A 19,089-nucleotide genomic window follows, 5' to 3' on the forward strand; every position below is an offset into this window, starting at 1 on the left:
TGAGGAAGGAAACCCAAGCGGGCTCGACGGCGGAGCGCTGCCCGGGATCGAGCCAGGTGCCCCGTCTTCCATCTCGCGCCCACATAGGCTGGCACAGAAACCGGCTCCGCGGCACGCCGAGCGTGGCAGGTACCCAGCGCGGCTCACGTCTCTCACTCCAACCCACGCAACGGGGACGCCGGGGTGCAGAAAGCTTTTCCAATAATTTTTTTTTTTTTTTTTTTTTTTTGCCAAGCCTCTACACCAGGACAAATTCTTGCGGCAACTATAGCAACAAATCCATCAGCGGACCCGATCGGTTAATCCTGCGACGAGGACGCTTCTTTATTTAGGCAGCTGTGTGTTTCCAAAAACCTAACGCAAATCCCCGGACGACACCACGTTTCTCGTGATAACGTTTACCTTCTTGCGTTGATTCCCCCCCCCGCCGCCCCTTGATCCGGTATTTATTGCAATGCTCTGCACTCTGGAATTAAAACGATTGAAATCTCATCCTTCAAAAAACGGCGAAAGCCTGTGAATACAGCACAACCCTCCCATTGCAGGAAGTAAGAAGTGCATTAAATCCAGCCAGCGATGAGAGCTGCAGACAGATTTAATGGCTACAGGGCAGTATCAGTAAATAATGCAGTGTCAGTGGGTAGCTCAACGGGGCTTAAATGCTAAAGCATCCGAGCTGTTTACACAAGCTGGAGTTCAAATTAGTAACTTTGACATAAATGATTAATGGCTAATGGGGAATGTGACCATCATTTCTCTATTTACTGGCAGTCTAAAATCAATTCCCATAGTTCAAATCAAAAGCTTTTGGCATAGCAGCACTTTGGTGGGATATTAAATACCAAAGTCGCAGATGTTACAAATAAATAACGGCAAACGGAATACATTGTTTTCCCTTGCATCAATACTCCCTATCAGTCATGTTGTTAACAGAACCGGTTCATTAAGCTCTGGTTGCAGAAAACAATTTCTGTTCCTGGTCGTTAGGAATTTAAGATGACCCAAGTGGTTGGCCACAGGGTCTCAGCTGTGGGCAGACCGGGAGTGCTACTTCGGCAAGCCTGGGAAGGTGAAAGGGACCCGGCAAAGGGCAGTTTTGCTCAGCCAGACAACAGCAGTTTCCCGTTCTGCTGTTTCCAGAAGGTTGTTTTTCTTTTTTTTTGCTCTCTAGAAAGGTCCTTCTAAATTCATGAATCCACTTAAGAAGTGCTCTCACCCCCCACTCTTTCGAACAGCGTTGGAAAAGCCACCCTTCTGGTCTCCCCTCTTCACCCACAAGTCTCCACTGGAGGATGCTATCAAAAGCAATGATTTTTTTCTTTAAACAAACTTATTTATCACAAGTTTTACTCGAGAACAAGAACTAGATGTCAAAAGTATCTAGTTAACAAAAATCCTATATTTACAGCTAAAATAGTGGGCAGGTGTCTTTTACCTGTATTCCTGCAGAAGCACTCCTAAGAATCCCAAGTTACATCTCGCACACGGTTGCGCGTTCAATGACATTTCCCAAGGTATTTTTATAAACTTGAGGACCTCCTACACTTCACCTAAACTCACGCACAAAGCAGTCACATTTCAAGTGGGCAGAAGGACGTTTGCACCGCATTTCCAGAACAGGAGATTACATCGTCCACATGCTTACAAATGAAGCACCTTTTTGTCTTTTTTTTTCCATGCAGCTTTACACAATTAATTTTAGAGTGGCACTTGTGATAACAGCGGGATCCTCAGCTATAGATACTCCAATAATTTATTATCAGACACTTCAGAGGAATCAAAACATCCTTCTCCCTTGTAAGCTTTGCTCTGCGAGGACTTCTGCTCTTCTAGAACTTAAAAGTTTTAAGCTCGTGTCCCACGGTACAGGCAGCGATAGTGCTCTCCTCTGCCACTCCCGCAGCCGGACTAAAGGTCTTAGCCACAAGAGCCGCAGCGAGCACTTCCTAGGCTGAGTCCTGGATTCAATTAAAAGTTAGACTGATTTAAAGACAGGGTGTTTTGCATCACGATAATGAAAATACAATGAGAAACTTAGGCAAGAGTTTTCTGGTCCTAAAATAATCCCTTTTCCTGAAATTCTGGGATTGTGCCCAGCATTGTAGTCCAATCTCCTCCCTTAAGATGTCTCGGTGGTATTCTGTGATTGTCATTTGGGATGACATTTCTGCACAGGAAGTTCTGCACCGTTTCTGTGCATAAGGAGTGGTCAGAGTGAGCAGTCCTCACTTTGAAGAGCATGTGAAGAGGAAAAAAGAAGATTTTCTTCTTTCTGCTCAAGGGAACTGTACAGAAGTGTGTGCCTCCGGTTGTGGAGACCGGAGGGGCCCAAAAGCATATTTTACTCTAGTAAATACATATTATAAATTCAAAACAAAAAAACCAACCCTCCGAGCCAAAACAAAAACCTTTTCCTACGAAAGTCCCCCCTAAACATGCCTGCCACTGCCATTACATTTAAAACAGAAAACCTAACAGAAAGCTTGTAAGCTTTTCATCTACAAAGACTGCTCTTTTTTGGTGTATAGTAGGAGGCTATTTTCAAGAAGGTACCTTGGGTAAGATCTACTCAGATCTGAGATGATCCTGTCTTGTACTTTAAGAGATTTCCTGAAGTGTTAACCTTAGATGCAACGAGCAGAGGTAAGCCAAATTCAAATTATACCTCATTAGTAAAGATCACGAACGTGAGCCCAATGTAGCAAGTTCCTGGGAATCAACTGCTTGTAACCGCCGAGTAAAGAGAGAGTGATTTGCAGACACTTTCCTCCCATCAAAAGAAAGGAGCAACACATCTCCCACTTGCACGGCAAGGGCTCCAGCCACAAGGGACAGCTGGTGAGTCCGGAGAATTTCTCCCAAACTAACCTGGAGAATTTGTGGGGTCTCGAGATTAACGGTCAGCGTGACGCCAATGAGCGCAGCAAGCGCTAAGCGACCACCCATCGCCCCCGTAGTAGCTGTGCAGGAATTGCAGTGTTCCCCGCGTGCCCAAACGTCCCGTGAGTGCCCGTTTGGATGCAGAGCGCCCTGCATGCCGTCTATGCAGTGGTTATTGAAAATCTGTTATTACTGAGCCAGGTGGGACTTATGTGAGTTTTGATGGCTGGCTACAGGTGTTCCCCACAGCATGAGATGTTTCTCAACCTGTTTTTCAAATCAGAATTAAGCACAGAAGAACGATTAATATTTAAAAAAATGCTTTTGAAATCTCACTGGCTTTAAATGAGGTATCCAAGCCAGCTTAGAAAGTAAAACTCAGGCTTTAAGTCAACATCGTCTCATGAAAATATTAGACATGTCAGTGGCAAAACCAAATAGTGTTAAGAAAACATTATAAAGCCACTAGAAGTCACCTCGGTAATGGCCCAGGCTTACTACCAGAGAGCGTGGCTCTCAATGACATAGTGCTGCGATGAAGCTAAACCTCCGTACACAGCTCAGAAACACAAAAAGCACTTTGCAAATTCTTGACTAGATAGATAGCATAGTGAAAACAACAATTTTCCTCCTCCTTAAGAAACCCATAAACCACCAATTTATAGAACAGGACTGAAATAAAACCTTACGTACTTACGTATAAAAATTTCTAGGATTATAGCAATAATTTTCATAAATGTACAAAATAAGAAAAGGCAAACGCAATGTAGCATTGGAAAAACAAGTGGGAACAATAATGAATTGAAAAAATAATAAAATGGAGTAAAAATTCACCTACAAGGTGAATGAACACAAGTTTTCTCCAAACGTATCTGGACAGCAGAAACCATCTCTTCTTCAAAGCGGTGGGTGAGTTGTTCAGAGCTGAACAAGTTCAAGGACACAATGCCACGGTCACCAAACCCAGGCTTACCTGCTCACTGCTGCCTTCCTACTCTCCTGCCTGGTGCCATGGAAGAGCTGCCTGGGCACATTAAACTGACAAAAAGCCTTCCCCCCACCCAATACACAGTACAGAAACTCTCCTGCAAAGGGGAAAAGGCATTTCTGGTGCAAGAGAGGGGACAGAGCAACACTTAATCCGGTTTAGGATGCACTAGAATGGCAGTGCCATGAGTTCAACCATCTCCCAGCACAAGGTCTTAAACACTTCCTGAATTTCTAGATTTTCTGAAAACTCCAGAACTACAGTACTATCCAAATTGCAAGAATCAAATACACCTGCTAAGAAATATTCTCCTTAAAACTACTTCCACTGTTCGTAAATGGCCTCCCTCTACTCCAAAATGCCACCTTTCACGTAAATCTGCACGCACACGGAGCTACAAGCTTGCCTCAGTGACTAAAGTTTCAATTTAGTATTTCTTACCTTGACCCTGAAAAGTCAAAATAAGCGCGCAAACTGCAATCTCTTGCTTCTTTTGAAACAACAGCAGTATTGCTTCTAATTTGTAATTACAAAAGCATTTTCACTTACACATACCCAATCGATCCGCAGAACTACAAGCGAGGACGCACGCTTCCACACATCACCCTTGTAACAGGCTCTGGCGTGCGTGCAGTGAAAACGGGGGACGAGGAGGGCAGAATAAACTTGCTCTCACAGGTATAGACAAACAAACAACTTATTAGGTCTATCACCTGGGTTAATATAGCAGGTTATACGTGGTATCTGCGTAAATCAGACAACACACCCAGGAGAGTGCGAGCTTTACCGAATGCACGTACAACTGCGGTCTTCTGCTACGTCTGAACGTGGTAGTAGCTCCAGCGTGCCTGGGGGAACCCCACGCTACGTAGGAACTGCTCGCCGACTAGTTACAAATGCCAGATTAAGGCCCTCAAGTGTCCTAGAAGTGCAGAACAGACATCTCTGGGTGAGTGGGTACAGATCAGGGATGAGGAGTCGCTGTTGAATAGCAGGTACCTGCATCTGCAGCCAAGCCTCACCTCCACGGGCACAGGAGAGGCAGAGGCGCAGGGACGCGTAAGAATTCGGGGACTGAGGATTCTTCGCTGCCCTGCGAGGCCGCCCTTTCCGCAGAGACGCGCTAGTGCCCCTTCCCAGCTCGAGCAGCAGCTAAGTGCCACGCAGCCCGGGACTCGGGGGAAACGCTGAACTCCAATTATGTGTCAAGCAGGGAAAACCAAACTATTTGAATATTAATCCCAGGAGACTTGAAAGACAGATCATTAAGAAAACCAATTCTGAACCGATGCAATGTGACTTTTGCTTTTAAATTTTTTTTTTTTTTTTAAGACAAGGACTGCTCTTTGCATTTCTGAGAAATTATTTCAGTTTTAGCACCAGAATGGTGTATTTATCTAGGCATTTAAAGGCGGGGTTTCATTTTTTTTTTTGAAGGACAGATAAAAGTTTTCTGTTTGAGTACCCTCACTCTGATGGCCCTGTGAGGAGAGAAGATATCCAGTTGCGTGCGGCATCCCAAGGAACAATAAACAGTGGCAGGCACGACGTGCCGATTCCGTGTCCTTAAGTGACCTCTATCAGAGTCACCTTTCTCTGCTCCAACTTCTGTAGCTAGACCTCTCTTTGCACAAGATGTGCCGCAAGCCTTCTTGGCTTCGCTAACGCCGTTCTCCAAATATTACAGACCGTCCAAGCGAGTTCCTGGGATGCTGTCAAACAAAATGTTCCCAAGCCAGCCACCATTTCAGTTCTCACTGCTATTTCAAGACTTTCTCAGGCTTTATTTACCTAATTGAGATGACAAGGGACAGCACCTCTAGCAGGATGGCGATGACGAACACCACGACTGCTGCAGGTGGTGGAGGGGATGCGACCATCCCGTGTTTCAGGAAACACGTGATAGAGAGTATGAGGAAGACTGTGGTGGAGAGGAACACGTCCAGGAGCGAGCTGAAGGTAGCGCTGGCAAATGTCTTCACCGGAGCGTTCCTTATAACCTGTATGGAATACAGGGATTGAGGGAAGGGAAGAAAATGAATTAATGCTATTTTGCTGAATTCAACTGTACCACAAACAGCAGCTCACCAAAACAAATAAAGGAATGCAGAACATTTTGCCACTTCATTAATCCAACGTTAAGTACTGTTTTGAAAGAAGAAACAGAAGAGGTAGTTCAATGGCTACCACAGCTCCCCGAGAATAAGTCTGGGTTGAAAAAAAGCACCGGCAGCACAGCCCCGAGGTCTGGGGTGATTTTTACAGAATATTATGATACAGAAATAAACCATAATGAAAATTGCCCGTTCCATACAAAGAAACATAAAACATCATAATTACTAGCAGATAAAGCTCTAAGAAGTTTTCCTCAAGGATTTTCATTTAAAATAATAATAGATTTTACAATAAGCCTTTTAGCTTCGATGGTTCTTTAAGAAAACCCTCCAAACACCACTGTACAGAAACGGTTACTTGCCTGGGGCAGAGTTCACATCTCCCTTTCGGATCAGATTAAAAGCAGCAATCGGGATGCTACGTAATCTGAATTGATCAGAGCCCAGGACACCAAGTTCTGTTCTTCCGTAACCCCTTACCACACATTCCCATCCCATCTTGTCCTGGCCCCAGTGCTTGTGCAGCTGTGCTGTGTGCTACGTTGGCCAGTCCAGCTGAAAACTAGATCATGAGCTCCACATCTCGGCTTACTCAGACGAGCCCAGTCTTATGAGTGTTTATAGCTGCCCAAGGGACCACAGAAAGCAAGTTCCAAAGAAAAACAAAGAGTATGTTATCAATATCACCATGAAATTGCCCAGTTTGCGTACTCTGGTTTAATTTGGAAATTTCTTTTGCTCCTCAGAACACTATCGGCACTCAGCAACACTGGGAAATGAACTCGTTCCTCGTTTTTACCTCTCTGCAACCTAATAAACTCAGCTAGCATCATTTCAGTGCCAAAATTACCTTTTAATCTGAACTGTGGCAGAATCCTGTTAGTCCACGCAGAAAGTCACACAGATTGAATTAAGGAAAGCAGCACTGCATCCTACAGCGACAGCGTTCAGGAGGCCCTAACAGTGTTAAGTAGTGCCTCAATTTCCAAACAAGAACAGGCTAAGCAAGCTCTTGGGAAGCAGAGCTGCTTACGGAGACGGATCACAAACGGAGCATGCAGCTGGCACCGGATAATTAGGGGTGAATTCAGTGGGGTTGGAAGTTTCTTCCAGCAACAGTTTACTGCAAGGCAGTTAAAGACCCAGCAGTGCTGACGAATCATTTCGCTCCCCAAGAGAAGAATTTTTTGATGTTGTTTTGGACCGGTACTATGCTAATGTTAAGGCTTTACCAGGTTTTTGTCCCAATGCTGCAGTTACTATTAGAGAGCGAAGATTCCCGTTTCCAGGGAGGTTTACATAATTTTCGAATTAATAGCTTGCCGCTAACAAAATGCACAGACCACATTCCTACTCCTCTTACACATTTCCTACGTATCCGCATGAATAGGTCAATCTGTATATGCTTGGCTATCACCGCGTTGCTTCTCTTTCCAATCTTTCCATTGTTCTTTCCATTAATTAATTTCTTTCCATTGGAAAGAACTTAATTTACTATTTTCTTTATAGTTTGTGCAAATTTTGCAGGCTGTATCCCACGGGAAGTTTCTCCCTGTTGTTGCTACATGAGCTTGATTCAGAGAGATACCGCTAGAATGCAGCGCTGCAGGATGAGTACGGAGCTCCTGGACAAAGTGAACAAACTGAACGGCAACACAACTATGCTTCCCTTTGTAATAAAATAAAAAAAGAGAAAAAAAAAAAAAAAAGAAAAAAGAGTTAGGTCTCATTTGTAAACATTGGGAGAAAAGCAAATATGTGACAACGCTGCCCAGAACAGAAAGCAGCAAGCAGCAGAAAGCCTACCTGCCCTCAGATGTAGGACATACCAGGAAGGAAAGAAATCAACACCTACATTTATCACGATGCAATTCTGCCAGGTGGATGACCCAAACTAACAGCTCAAAGCTACTGGAAGGGATGGGGCCATTCCCCTTCCTGCTGCCGGACACTTATCTTGCACTGGCTCTGACACTCGCCAACCTCTCTGTGAGCTGCTGGTTCAATACAGCAGAAAACAGACCCAGACGGAAAAAGAAAAACCCCCAAACAGAAACACAAAATATGACTATTTTATGCCAAGCTAGCAAAATGAACTGGCTGCCAGCAGGGAAGCCTGGTAAGCACCGGAGCCATTAGAAGGAGCAGGGAGGAATAGGAACAAAGAGGGGAGAGCAATTGCCCTCTTTTGGCAGCAACTTTTCTGCTACCCGTGGAAATGCAGCCTCAGATAGTACTGACACCTCATGTCACTATATGTAAACTTAAAACATCTTACTAGTTCATATCAACCAGGCCGGAATATCTACCGGCATGGAAAACCTGCAATATTATTAGCCCCCAAGGGGATGATTAAGGACTTTTTACACTCAGTGCCAAATCCTGAAGAAAGCACCAAGTTCCTTACAATTTATTCACTGTTCCTTACAATTACGCTGTGTTTTGAACTGCCTGTCTCTGAATGCAGCACGCTTACGGAACTTACGACACGTGAGTTCAGAGCAGGTTTGGGTTCCACAGGGATAACCATGAGGCTGTGACATGAACGAGAATCACATTCAAAGCTACCGTTCTCAAAGTTAGGGTATTTGACGAGAAGGCAAGTTGCATTTGGTCCTTTAATTTCATCTTAGCATGGTTCTCTAGCCTGCCTACAGCCTTAAAACCTTAACCTGAAAATGGAGAAAAGGCAGGTGAGAAGTAATTAGCGTATCTTGGTGGATTGTGAAAATGTATTTCCAGCCCAAACGTTGGACTAGACTCGGGGCACGGCACAAGACAGGTAAACTGAAAGGAGCCTGATTTCAGAGGCAGCAATACCAAGTAGTAAATCACATTTGACATTTCATGACTCTTATCATCAGTTGCAATGAAATCTGTTAAAAACAATGACAGACAGTTGCTTAGACACGTTACAGAAGTAAACCGATGCCAGAAGAAACACACCTCTTCCTGATAGCTCGTCCTGTAGGCCATCTCCAAATCCTGATCCAAGAAGTTCAGGCTCAGCTTGTTAATAGGTGGTTTAAAGAAGTAGTCTTTCATGAGGCTAAAGAGAAAAGACAGTATCAACATCAGTTTATTCAGCTGTAACTCTTTCAGAGCCCCCCCGTTCCGTGGTTTCTGTTTCTAGGGACGCTGGCACTTGGCTTTGAAGTTCCTGTAGCTTTTCTTCGCTCTCACTCCCTCAGTCAAAGCAAATACTTTACCAAAAAGTGACAGAGCAAACTTTTATACTTTCAGGAAGAGACTGACAAGTCCTTCCAGAAACTTAACAGCTGTAACTGCAGATGACTACAGATAATTGCAATATAAGCCAGCAAATAGGAAAGGTTAATTGCTGCTACAGAGGCACAACCTGAGGAGAGGCATGGCTGTGGGATATTTGTGTCTTAGGTGGAATTCCATCATCCAAAGCAAGCCAAGGATGACAAAAGTGACAAACTATCAGGAAAAAAAACATTGACCATTTTAAAAAACAGCACTTTCTTGTTATTTCAAAGACACTAAAATAACTCTAACTCAGCTGGGAACATTCCCTTAACAATCCGGGCGGCAGAGAAATAGAACCTGAGGAGATGGAGAGCTTGCGTTTACTTCTGAAACAGAAGATTTGAAATCACCAGTATCATCAACAGAGGCACTGACAAATAATGAAACTAGCTCGCTAGGACTAATGAACCAGGAGGCAGCATCTACCAGAGGGTTTTTACGTACTCCTTCATCTTATCTTCCAGTGTCAGGTGCAGAAAAAAACCCCAAACAAACCCAAACATAAACGAGGCCTCAATCATTAAAAAGTTGTTTCTATTCCCCACCCTCTGGAGCTAAAATAGAACATTTTTGGAGTTTTGCAGTAGTTTTAAGAGGTTTAATGGAAGAAGTTTTCTAATGCCATCTTGATCTGCAATGCCACCTTGATCTGCAAACCTTTTCTTTCTCTAGTAGATGTCGAAGAGTTTAAGGACTCAGCTTGCAGAGCACTGAGGGCTTTGTGCCCGATGGTCGCAGGGTAAGGTCACGCCTGCTTATGCCATTTATTGCTGGGGCGATTTTTCCTCGGCCTCTCTTCTCTGCAGTCCTCCCCCGAGGCTTCAGAGCACACACTCTTGCTATGAATCTCCTTTCATTTTCAAGCAACCGATTCCGCCTGTTATTTACAGTGGGCTAACTGGTTCTAAAATGGCTGTGGAATCCGAAACGGGGCAGTTTCTTTCCAAGCGCTGTTCCCACCTCGAAAATGGTAGCACCGGAGCAGGATTACAGTGTGCTGTTTTCAAGTTAATAGCCCGAAGCAAAAACCAGAGATGCACGAGATCAAATTCTAAGCAGATGAAGAAGCTGAAAGATCCTACAGAGCTAGTTTGTGCCTGAATTATTTTTTTCAGGGGGTTGGGGTTTGGGTTTTTTTCTGTTTATTTTTTACGAACACTTGGCAAAGCGGTTTTTTCGAAGTACAAGCTCCCCAGCGCAAGATGGCATGAGGGAAGCATTATTTTTCTTGAGATGCAAGACCAACGAAACACACATTCCTAGACTGAAGCTCGAGAAGACAAAAGACTTCAACCATGAATATGGCAGATACCTTACGACCTTTACACATTTTGGCCTTGGCCAATATATTAAAACCATCAGGATACTCTGAAGGAATAACAGGACATATTCACTTGAGTCCTCCTTCTCTCATTCTCTTCATTCTTTCTTGTCTTCCCTCCCTCACCTCTCTTAGATGTTTCTAAGAGCATCTTATCACATGAATTTTGCAAGCTTTTTTTTTTTTTTTTTTTTTAAAAAAAGATACGTTGAATTCACTTTCTTCCTCTAGGGAAGCTCGACAGAGTATGGTGGTGATGCGCTGGAGCAATGGCCTAAGGATGTAGGAAGAACAACCCAGTTTGCCAGCAGAGCATGGAACAGAAGGTATAATGCCGTGAAACCAGGGCAAAGGCAGCAGTTCTAACGTCAGCCAGCCGTACCGCGCCAGTCCACTCCATGTCAACAGTCGTCTGTCTCAAAGAGGAAGATCCCAGTTTAGTTGACTAAACACAGTCAAGAACATCATCTGCTTCCCAGGAGGTGCTGTGCCTCCCCAGCACAAGTGATTTCTGTTTTCCCCGAATCAAGCAAGACTGGGAAGTGGGAGATGAAAGAAAGAAAGAAATTTTAGAAGTATTTAAACAGGAAACTTGACCCACGGAGGGGATGAAGGGCTGCACAGAACCTAGCTTCTGGGAGGGAGCTTCTTATTTCCCTGGGACTCTGCTCTGGGAGTCTAAAGAGATCATTTGTAAGTGCTGTCCTGATCAGCTGTATGAGTCCTTGTTTCTTGTACTTCGAAAGGTTTATAAGCTAAGGAATATGTAATTTTTCTTGGAAACAAAAATCTAAAAAGAGAATCCTTTGAGGGTATCCCCAATGAAATTGTTTAAGCATTTTGTACTCTTACACTATAGTTTTCTTTTAAAATACACAATAACGCACAGATTACAGAGAACAAAGCACGGTATTTTTATAGTGGTTGTATTAAAGCCAGACTCAAAGCTCAAACGCTGTTTGCCAAATATATATAACCAAGTTGTAAGAAGATGCAAACTGGTAACTTCTGTGAAAAGGGTTCTTGCATAATGCAATTAAAATAAACATGCCGTACTAACACTGGCTTTATTATTATTATTTTTAAAGACAACTAGAACTGTGCTGAGATAGCAGCTCCAAGGTGAAATCTCGGCATGCAAAGAGATTCGTGAAACTCTCGGCCACACACCTAAACTCTAGAAAGAGGCTGAGAAATGAAAAAGTATCACCAGCATTTCCTCCAGGCTAGCCCTAGGCAGCTTCCTAATGCAGTCTGCAGGCTCCTGAATCCTCCCTAGGATATGTTTAACTCTTCCCAGCCGTACAGGGAGCCTCCGTGATTAATTTATGTACTTTATCACCAGCATATCTGGATGAGGTACTTTCTCTTAATACAAATTTCTATCACGGATCAGAACACCAGCATCGCGCACCACTGTGGCAATCGCTGCCCAATGCTAGGGGAAGCTCACGCTTCGCTGCTGTTGGGTTTGCAGTAACACAAAACCACCGCAGAAAAACTCCGGTATTGTTGTTATTGTTATTGCTGCAAATGAGGTTTCACTTAAGATGACCAAGGGAAAGGTTGGACTTCACCCCCTCCCTGAGAAAACTCAATATTTCCCAAACATCTTCACAGATACTAGATTTGGCAAGACCAGCATTATATTTTGTTTTACAGTTGAGGATCAGGACTGTTTTTAAAATGACTTATTATGTATAACTTCACATTGAGAAATGTTAAAAAGGCTTAATGTAAAATGGTAGGCTTAAATCATTTTGCATAGACCTAATTAATCAGAAGATTATTTTTGGAAAGTTATGTTTACATGAACTGAACTCAGCAGAGAAGTTTCCCTGGCAACAAGAAATGGTCCACTTAATACGGTAATGATGATATTTAATTGAGACAAAAAAAAAAAGAGATAGGCTTTGACTGATATCAAATCACGGTCCTACTTTTTCCTTTTTCCAAATCAGAAAGAATTATGCTTTTTTTAAGTGAAGGAGGAAAGCACCAGGAACACAAGAGCTTGAGCTAGGTGTCTTCAGCAAACCAACAGCATCAATTAAGCTACTTCTGTAACTTCAAATTTGCAGCATCGTAGTTACATTTTAAACAAAAATCCAATTTGCCCTTGCTGGTTTCTGCCAACATTTGGACTTTCCCAGTCCTTCTAATATTTGAAAATATCAGCTAACACCTGTTCTCAGTCACTAATGACAGAACACACCTAGAGGGGAAAAAAAAAGGAACCTGAATTTTAATTGAAGTTGGCCACAGAAGAAAAGTAATCTGAAAAAATCTCAAGAAGAGACTGGAGAGGGACTGGTGTCCTTCCCTCTCACTTGTCCCTGCTTTAGTCATGTTTTCAGTTAAGATGACAGTGTCCATGTTCCAAGCAGCCTGGAGTCTATACGAGCATACAGTTTCAAGGATATTTAGATAAAATATCCCTAATCTGAGTGGAAGCAGTGAAGCAAAAATAAGAATAGCCATAAATAATAACAAACTCAAGTTATCTGTTTAGTTGATCCCAGTCAAGTCACTACGATAATAAGGGAGACAGGGTTGCGCATTTACAAAAATCACACACTTCCAAATTCTAGAGAACATATTTTCCTCTGACCAAAAAAAGTGTTTTTTTCTTGAAACAGAGAGAGTCTAACTTTACAAAATTATGTAGGTAGGTAGTAGGTCCATGAGAATTCATTCCTATTAATTCTGCTTCCAAGCCCGCTATGATTTCTAGGCATTAGCTAGTCACACAATGTTACTAGATGTTGTACTTCTGCTATACAAAAATTTGAGTTTTGTGGCTCAGATTTTGTTACGTTTTTAGTTGCAGAGGAAGCTACATACTACTGTGCATTAGGAGGACTTCTGAATGTAAAGATAGGAGTTCAACTTCATAACAAGACACTTAAAGAGTATATTTCCTTTTTGAAGACTTTGACTGAAGAATGACTGTTCATCACAGAAATGATGAAAAACCTGGCTTTACGTGTTCCTGAGCAGAATGTTTCTGACATCAAGTTCCTACTGTAGTTTAAACAGAATATAGACTAAGGTCAGAAAACATACTACATGCTATATGTTAACAATAGTTATTGACATTAGACAAAAAAGCACACAAATAAAGATTAAAGATATGGGACCCCTGCTACTGCCTTCCCTCCTTTATACAATTTTACATTGTACAGCCCGATTTTCCTTACCTGTCTTCTTTAATCACATCCACAAAGTGAGCATCTGTCTTTTCTCTGATGTTTTTGAACCTCAAAGGAAGGAGAGCTGATTGATCCAGACTCACTCCACCCCATCTTCCTTTCTCTTGCAACATTTCGTAAAGCGAGGTTTGACTATTGCTGAGCTTTTCTTCCTGGGGAGGACTCAAAAGTCCATTTTGAGTCTTTGGACTGTGCCCTCCTGGAGCCTGAATGACGGAAAGCAAAACATACATAGGGAACATTAGTGGTTGAGAAAGTAGACGGAAGAGATTTCACGGAGCAAAAGTTGAAAGAAGCTCTTCCTTCAGCACACCGAGCCTTTACCTGATCAAACACCTAACTACCTGCCATGAAGTCATTCACATCTCTAAGTGTGCGTCTATTTAGGCGTCGTCACTTTGCTGCTTATGTACCACGTTTCCCAGGAGTGGAAAACAAAGTACATTTTCACACACGCAATGAAGACCAACCACAAGCCCAAATTTCATTCACTCATCTTAAGGTCAACATTCTTCTATAAAGCTTTTTAAATACCTACGTAAACTGTGCTATCTTTCCACGGGTCATGACACAACTTACTCTGCCAGCCCTTGCTGATCCTTCCACTGACCACTACAGCCCTGCTGCTTTTCAGACAGAGCTTCCTCCTTTCTCCTACCTGTGGGAACAGCCCTTTTGTACGGTTCATCATCCTACAAAAAAAAAAAAAAATCCTGCACATTAAACTACATTTTCTTTACTGACTAAGATATACTTCTTTCTGGTTTTCTTTTACCTTTGTATAAATTTACACTGCGTGTTTAAAATTTGACACCGGCTTGCAACACAGTGTAGGTACACAGTATTACCAATTTTGCTTTCATTTACTTGAGAACATGAATTACTTTCAACCAAAAATTATTCTATTTTCATGGAACCTGAAGTTCCTTCTTTGACATTTTCTTTGACCTAGACCAATATGCGCTGAAGCAAAAATTAGACAACTAAGTAAGGTTAGAATGAAAATGAACTGCAGTGAGTCACGATAATTTTCAAATGCAAACTTACATCAGACTTAGCATATTTGAATGCTCACCTCCCCCCTCCACGTCTTATCATTTATCACGTCTCATTTCTCCTCATCCTGAAACCCACTCATGACAGAAGTTCCTTCATTTCTGCCCGTACAGCAGTCAGCACAGCAGTGACAAGCTCCTCCAGAAGACTATTCCTGGATGCCACCGCATGACCGTGACCATAAATAAATACCAGAAATATCATCACCACCCCACCCATGCACTGAAATATTTTACTGAGATTGTAAAATCCACTTAGTTAAAGTTAAGAAATATCTGGTTTCTGGCTGCCCATACAAAATTAATTCAACCTCCTTGTGTATCTGTCCTGTAAAGCAAATGAGGCACATGAATACAGGCCAGGTACAATGAAAGGTGCAGACACAACCAGCAAAGACACAAGACTAAACGGAGCAGCAGGAGAAAGTCTCTTTGCCCAGGGGGAGTCAGAAGGCACTGGGGCTTGGCTCCTCCCTGCCACTGCCAAGTCTTCAAGAGCTAAAGTCATAACAAGGTGTGCTGGAACGGTTCCCTAGAGCTACAGGAAAAGCAGGAGGAAGGCGAGCTGTGCTTCCTCTTCCTCTCGCCCCGGAGGGACGCGGGATCCCCGCCCTGTGGGCTGCCCCGATGGAGGTGTGAGCCCCTGGAGCCACGCAGTGGGAGCCAGGAGATGGAAGGATTCCCAGTCTAGTCCCTTCTACCACTCCCAACAGTTGTTTTGGCAGCTTGCAGGTGTTCACAGCCCGGTGACAGCAGCTGGCGAAGTAGAATAGGAAATTTAGTAGTTACGTTGGTGTGCTGCCAATGTTTTGCTAAAGACCGCAATCAACAGAAGAGAAAGGTGATGTCAGCAACACGTGGCTCAGCAAAAGCCGAGCAAAAACTCTTGGACCAGATAGGTGTTTGCATGTGACAGAAGGGCACTCTCCTGGTAAGCCAGAGGCACAAGAACATTCATAAAAGGTCACTGGTTTCTTTTCAAAGGGAGAACATCCAGCAGCTTCCAGAGCAAGCCCTCCGGGAACCGAACAGGTTCTCTCGCCTAGCCAAGAGGGAACACGGCTGTGGAGCACAAGACTACTGCAGTGCCAGGGAAAGGTCTCCTCAGGTTTTTGAGGTGAGGAGCATTAACAAAGGCAAACCAAAGAGAACTGTCCGACGAGTTGCTAGAAGCGAAGGGTCTTCACCGTTTGTTTCTTTTTTGAATTTACGCTAAAGATTACGTTTGCCCGGAGCACTTCCCAGAACAATTTGAGGCCTAAAAAAAAAACCAATGAAGGCCATAGTTATCACCTTTCTTTTTTTCTGGTAAAGAATCTTTCTCCTTTTCCTCACCCCTGCAGCAGATGTCATCGCTGGAAAAGCAGTAACCGAGGGAACACAATTTTTGCTATGAGCAGCTCAAATAAAAGATATGGACTCGAGCAGCACTGTTTGCTTTCCCTGTCTGTTCAAGTTCATCTGAAGAATGCAGCGAAAATTTCTGCTCTTTCAGAGAAGGTCAGCATAGGCTTCTCTTGGCCTTTTCTCTTTAGCTCCTTGGCAAAGGATCAAATCCCTAAGAAAATTCTTCCCTTCAGTCAGCTCAAGGTTTTCCTGTGCTGTCTCCACTCTGCTAATCTTAACAGGAGGGCATTAGAGTGTGAAACCGCTTGCATGTAAGAAGAAAATCCCTATTTATTAAATGTTACTCAAATGCTACTGTGGTTTCTGATGGCAACGGGCTGCACAGGTTTTTTTGAGCGCTCAGAGATTTGATGTACCATGCGATAGTTTCCTCCCGTCAAGAAACAGGGAGGCTCCAGAGGTTGTTGGGACCTGGGAAGGTCTAAGGACGCGGTTAACGTCATTAACGTTCCCTAAAAGACGGGACATGAATGTTGCAGGGCCAGGCACAGCGACATGGCATGGGAAGGGAACAGACCCCGTAGAGGGAGCTTATTCAGCTTTCTTCCCAAGAAAGCTGAGACTGCAGAGCGGATTTGGAAATCAAATGCCACGGCAACTTTGTCCATGTAGCTGTTCTTTAAGCTTCCAGTTAAACAGGCTTCCCAGAGTTACAGGGAGCCACTTAACTGGTCCAATTTTTGACTTAGCAATAACTAAACCAAATCAAAGAAGATGTGATTTGGTCTCCACTAGCATGTTTCTTCCAGTGAAATTACAGATATTTTATTCAGCACTGTACAGACCTCTTTTAAGCAAGGTTAGATGACTTGCTGATTAACACACATGAAGCTAATACAGTTGTAGTAGGAAGAACCTTAAAGCATAATTCTGAAGATGACAACATATGACACGAGGCACTTGGTACCTAAGGAAAATCTCTGTTTGCAGTTGGTTCCTGGAGATCCTTGGCACGTGGACAGAGGCAGCCTGGGGAAGAAGCATCTCACACATACCATCTTGGCAGCCTGGGCACATCTCCCACAATGTTTTCTGTCTTGACGATCTCATGCTGTTCTGAAACCAGTACCTGCTGGCCACTCTGTTCTATCTCTCTCAGAGCTGAAGGGATTTATTATTTTGTTTATTTTTTCTTAGGCTGTTTCCTAGGAACCCTGGCACAGAACATGGTCTACTGCGTTACAAACCATTTCTGTCCAGTACAGTAGGGCAGTCCCTGTTTCTGAGCTTACAATTTAAGCATAGGAGACAGCAGGTCAAATACAGGCAGAGCGCAGAGGCACAAACATAGATTAATGTAGTAGCTCATCAGTAGAATAAATGCTGGCAAGTTTTTCCATTAGTTCTATAGATGAGATGAGTTGTAAAGACAGAGGAGAAGGAAAAAACCCCAAGATGGCTTCTCTGAATGTGTTTATATAATGATTCTCCCCAACAAGGGAAAGCATTAAACTTATTTGAAAAGAAAACCACCAGGTGATGAGCACTGGTATCCAGTCTGCATTTAGGCAGGAGCTTAACGTTCAGGAAGGAGAGAGAGGCGACAGGCAGAGCAGAGAAGCTACGAAGGCCATGGACAAGACGACAAATAGGCAACGCCTGGTATTGTAGAGGAAGTAGGTGGCCTCAGCGAGATATCTAAGCAACAGGCAAGGAACGCAATCTTGGCAGCAGCATGCTGAATATGCAAGACGCTGTATTTGTCGGTCAGAAAAAGGATGCGAACTGACTTAGATGCTGTGAAGCTGTGCGCGTGAACGGGAATAACTCTGTCTTAGCTTAGAGCTACAATGCAGAAGACATTGGCAAAAGACATAGGTTGTAACTTGTGGCTAGGTGACACGCAGCCAACTGGTGTAAGGGATGGACACCGTGGTGGTGGTGTTTCTGCCTCTTTCTTTGGGTACCCTCAGCACAATTTAAAGAGTCCAAATTTTAGGTTCTTCTTAGTATCAAACTGAGCCCATAAAATTACTACTAATTTTGAAAATTGGGGGTGGGGTGGGGATGTGCAACTAAATTTTAGAATACAGCTGCTCAAAATCAAAACTAGTTCTGCTGCTTAAGAGTTTGAATAAAGGAAAGCAATACAAAAATGAGAAAGCTAACTGAAGCAGAGAAATAAGGGAAAAGAAGGGATATGATAAATACTTAAATTACCTTTGTACTCTTTTTATGCTCATCCTGACAACCATTTTGGATAGCTCCTTCGTCTATGCTGACATCACAGTGGGGAGCAAGGGTGGTACTACATGAAGGGCAAGGCTGCAATGAGACAAAAAAAAATTTAGCCAGGAACGTTCTGGTGTCCTTGTAGGATTATGCAATTTATAATTCGGTCCACTTGTATATTTGCAGCATGGCTAAAAGATAAACAAAGCTACAGAATGGGAAGCAGGGAGCAAAATTTGACTGGAACAGAATGCACCATTTCAAAAATAAAACACAGATTTTCTGTTTACTGAAGCTAAATCTAATCCAGGAAAGCTTTACTAGTGTAAGATCACAGATACACTGTAGTCACTGCATACCAGCAAAGGACCTCCCCAAGAAGAACAGAATACTCTTCAGTGAGAGAGTGCAATTCTCTTGTTTAATAACTGTCTGCAAAAGGATCTGAATGGCATTACGAGTAAAGACTTAGCACAAAATGCAGCAAAACTCAAAAAAACCCCAAACCCACAAAACATCAGAACGCACTATGAACACCATAGCGAAATGGAAAGCAACAAATCTGAAACCAATAAAGGCAAAACGCTTTTTTCATACAGTGCTCTAAGACAGTAGAGTGGAGCTTAGGTTATCGTACACTGTCAAAGGCAAACACCCAGCAAATGTC

At 43.1% G+C, this 19,089-nt stretch overlaps 1 protein-coding gene across 1 annotated transcript in view; it reads right to left on the bottom strand.

Annotated features, from left to right (window-relative positions):
- The window catches only part of ADCY9 (adenylate cyclase 9), a gene marked incomplete at its 3' end in the record, with an annotated part of 81,727 nt that overhangs the window by 15,763 nt on the left and 46,875 nt on the right, over window positions 1-19,089 (bottom strand). The window contains exons 5-8 of the mRNA XM_082006788.1: window positions 18,411-18,515; window positions 13,777-13,994; window positions 8,929-9,031; window positions 5,660-5,868 (exon numbers count right to left, since the gene is read on the bottom strand). Of these exons, the coding sequence (XP_081862914.1) occupies window positions 5,660-5,868; window positions 8,929-9,031; window positions 13,777-13,994; window positions 18,411-18,515 (635 nt within the window). The remainder of the gene's footprint in view (window positions 1-5,659; window positions 5,869-8,928; window positions 9,032-13,776; window positions 13,995-18,410; window positions 18,516-19,089) is intronic.

This window comes from Phaethon aethereus, assembly GCF_964289735.1.
Source record: "Phaethon aethereus genome assembly, chromosome: 15".
Classification (NCBI taxonomy): domain Eukaryota; kingdom Metazoa; phylum Chordata; class Aves; order Phaethontiformes; family Phaethontidae; genus Phaethon; species Phaethon aethereus.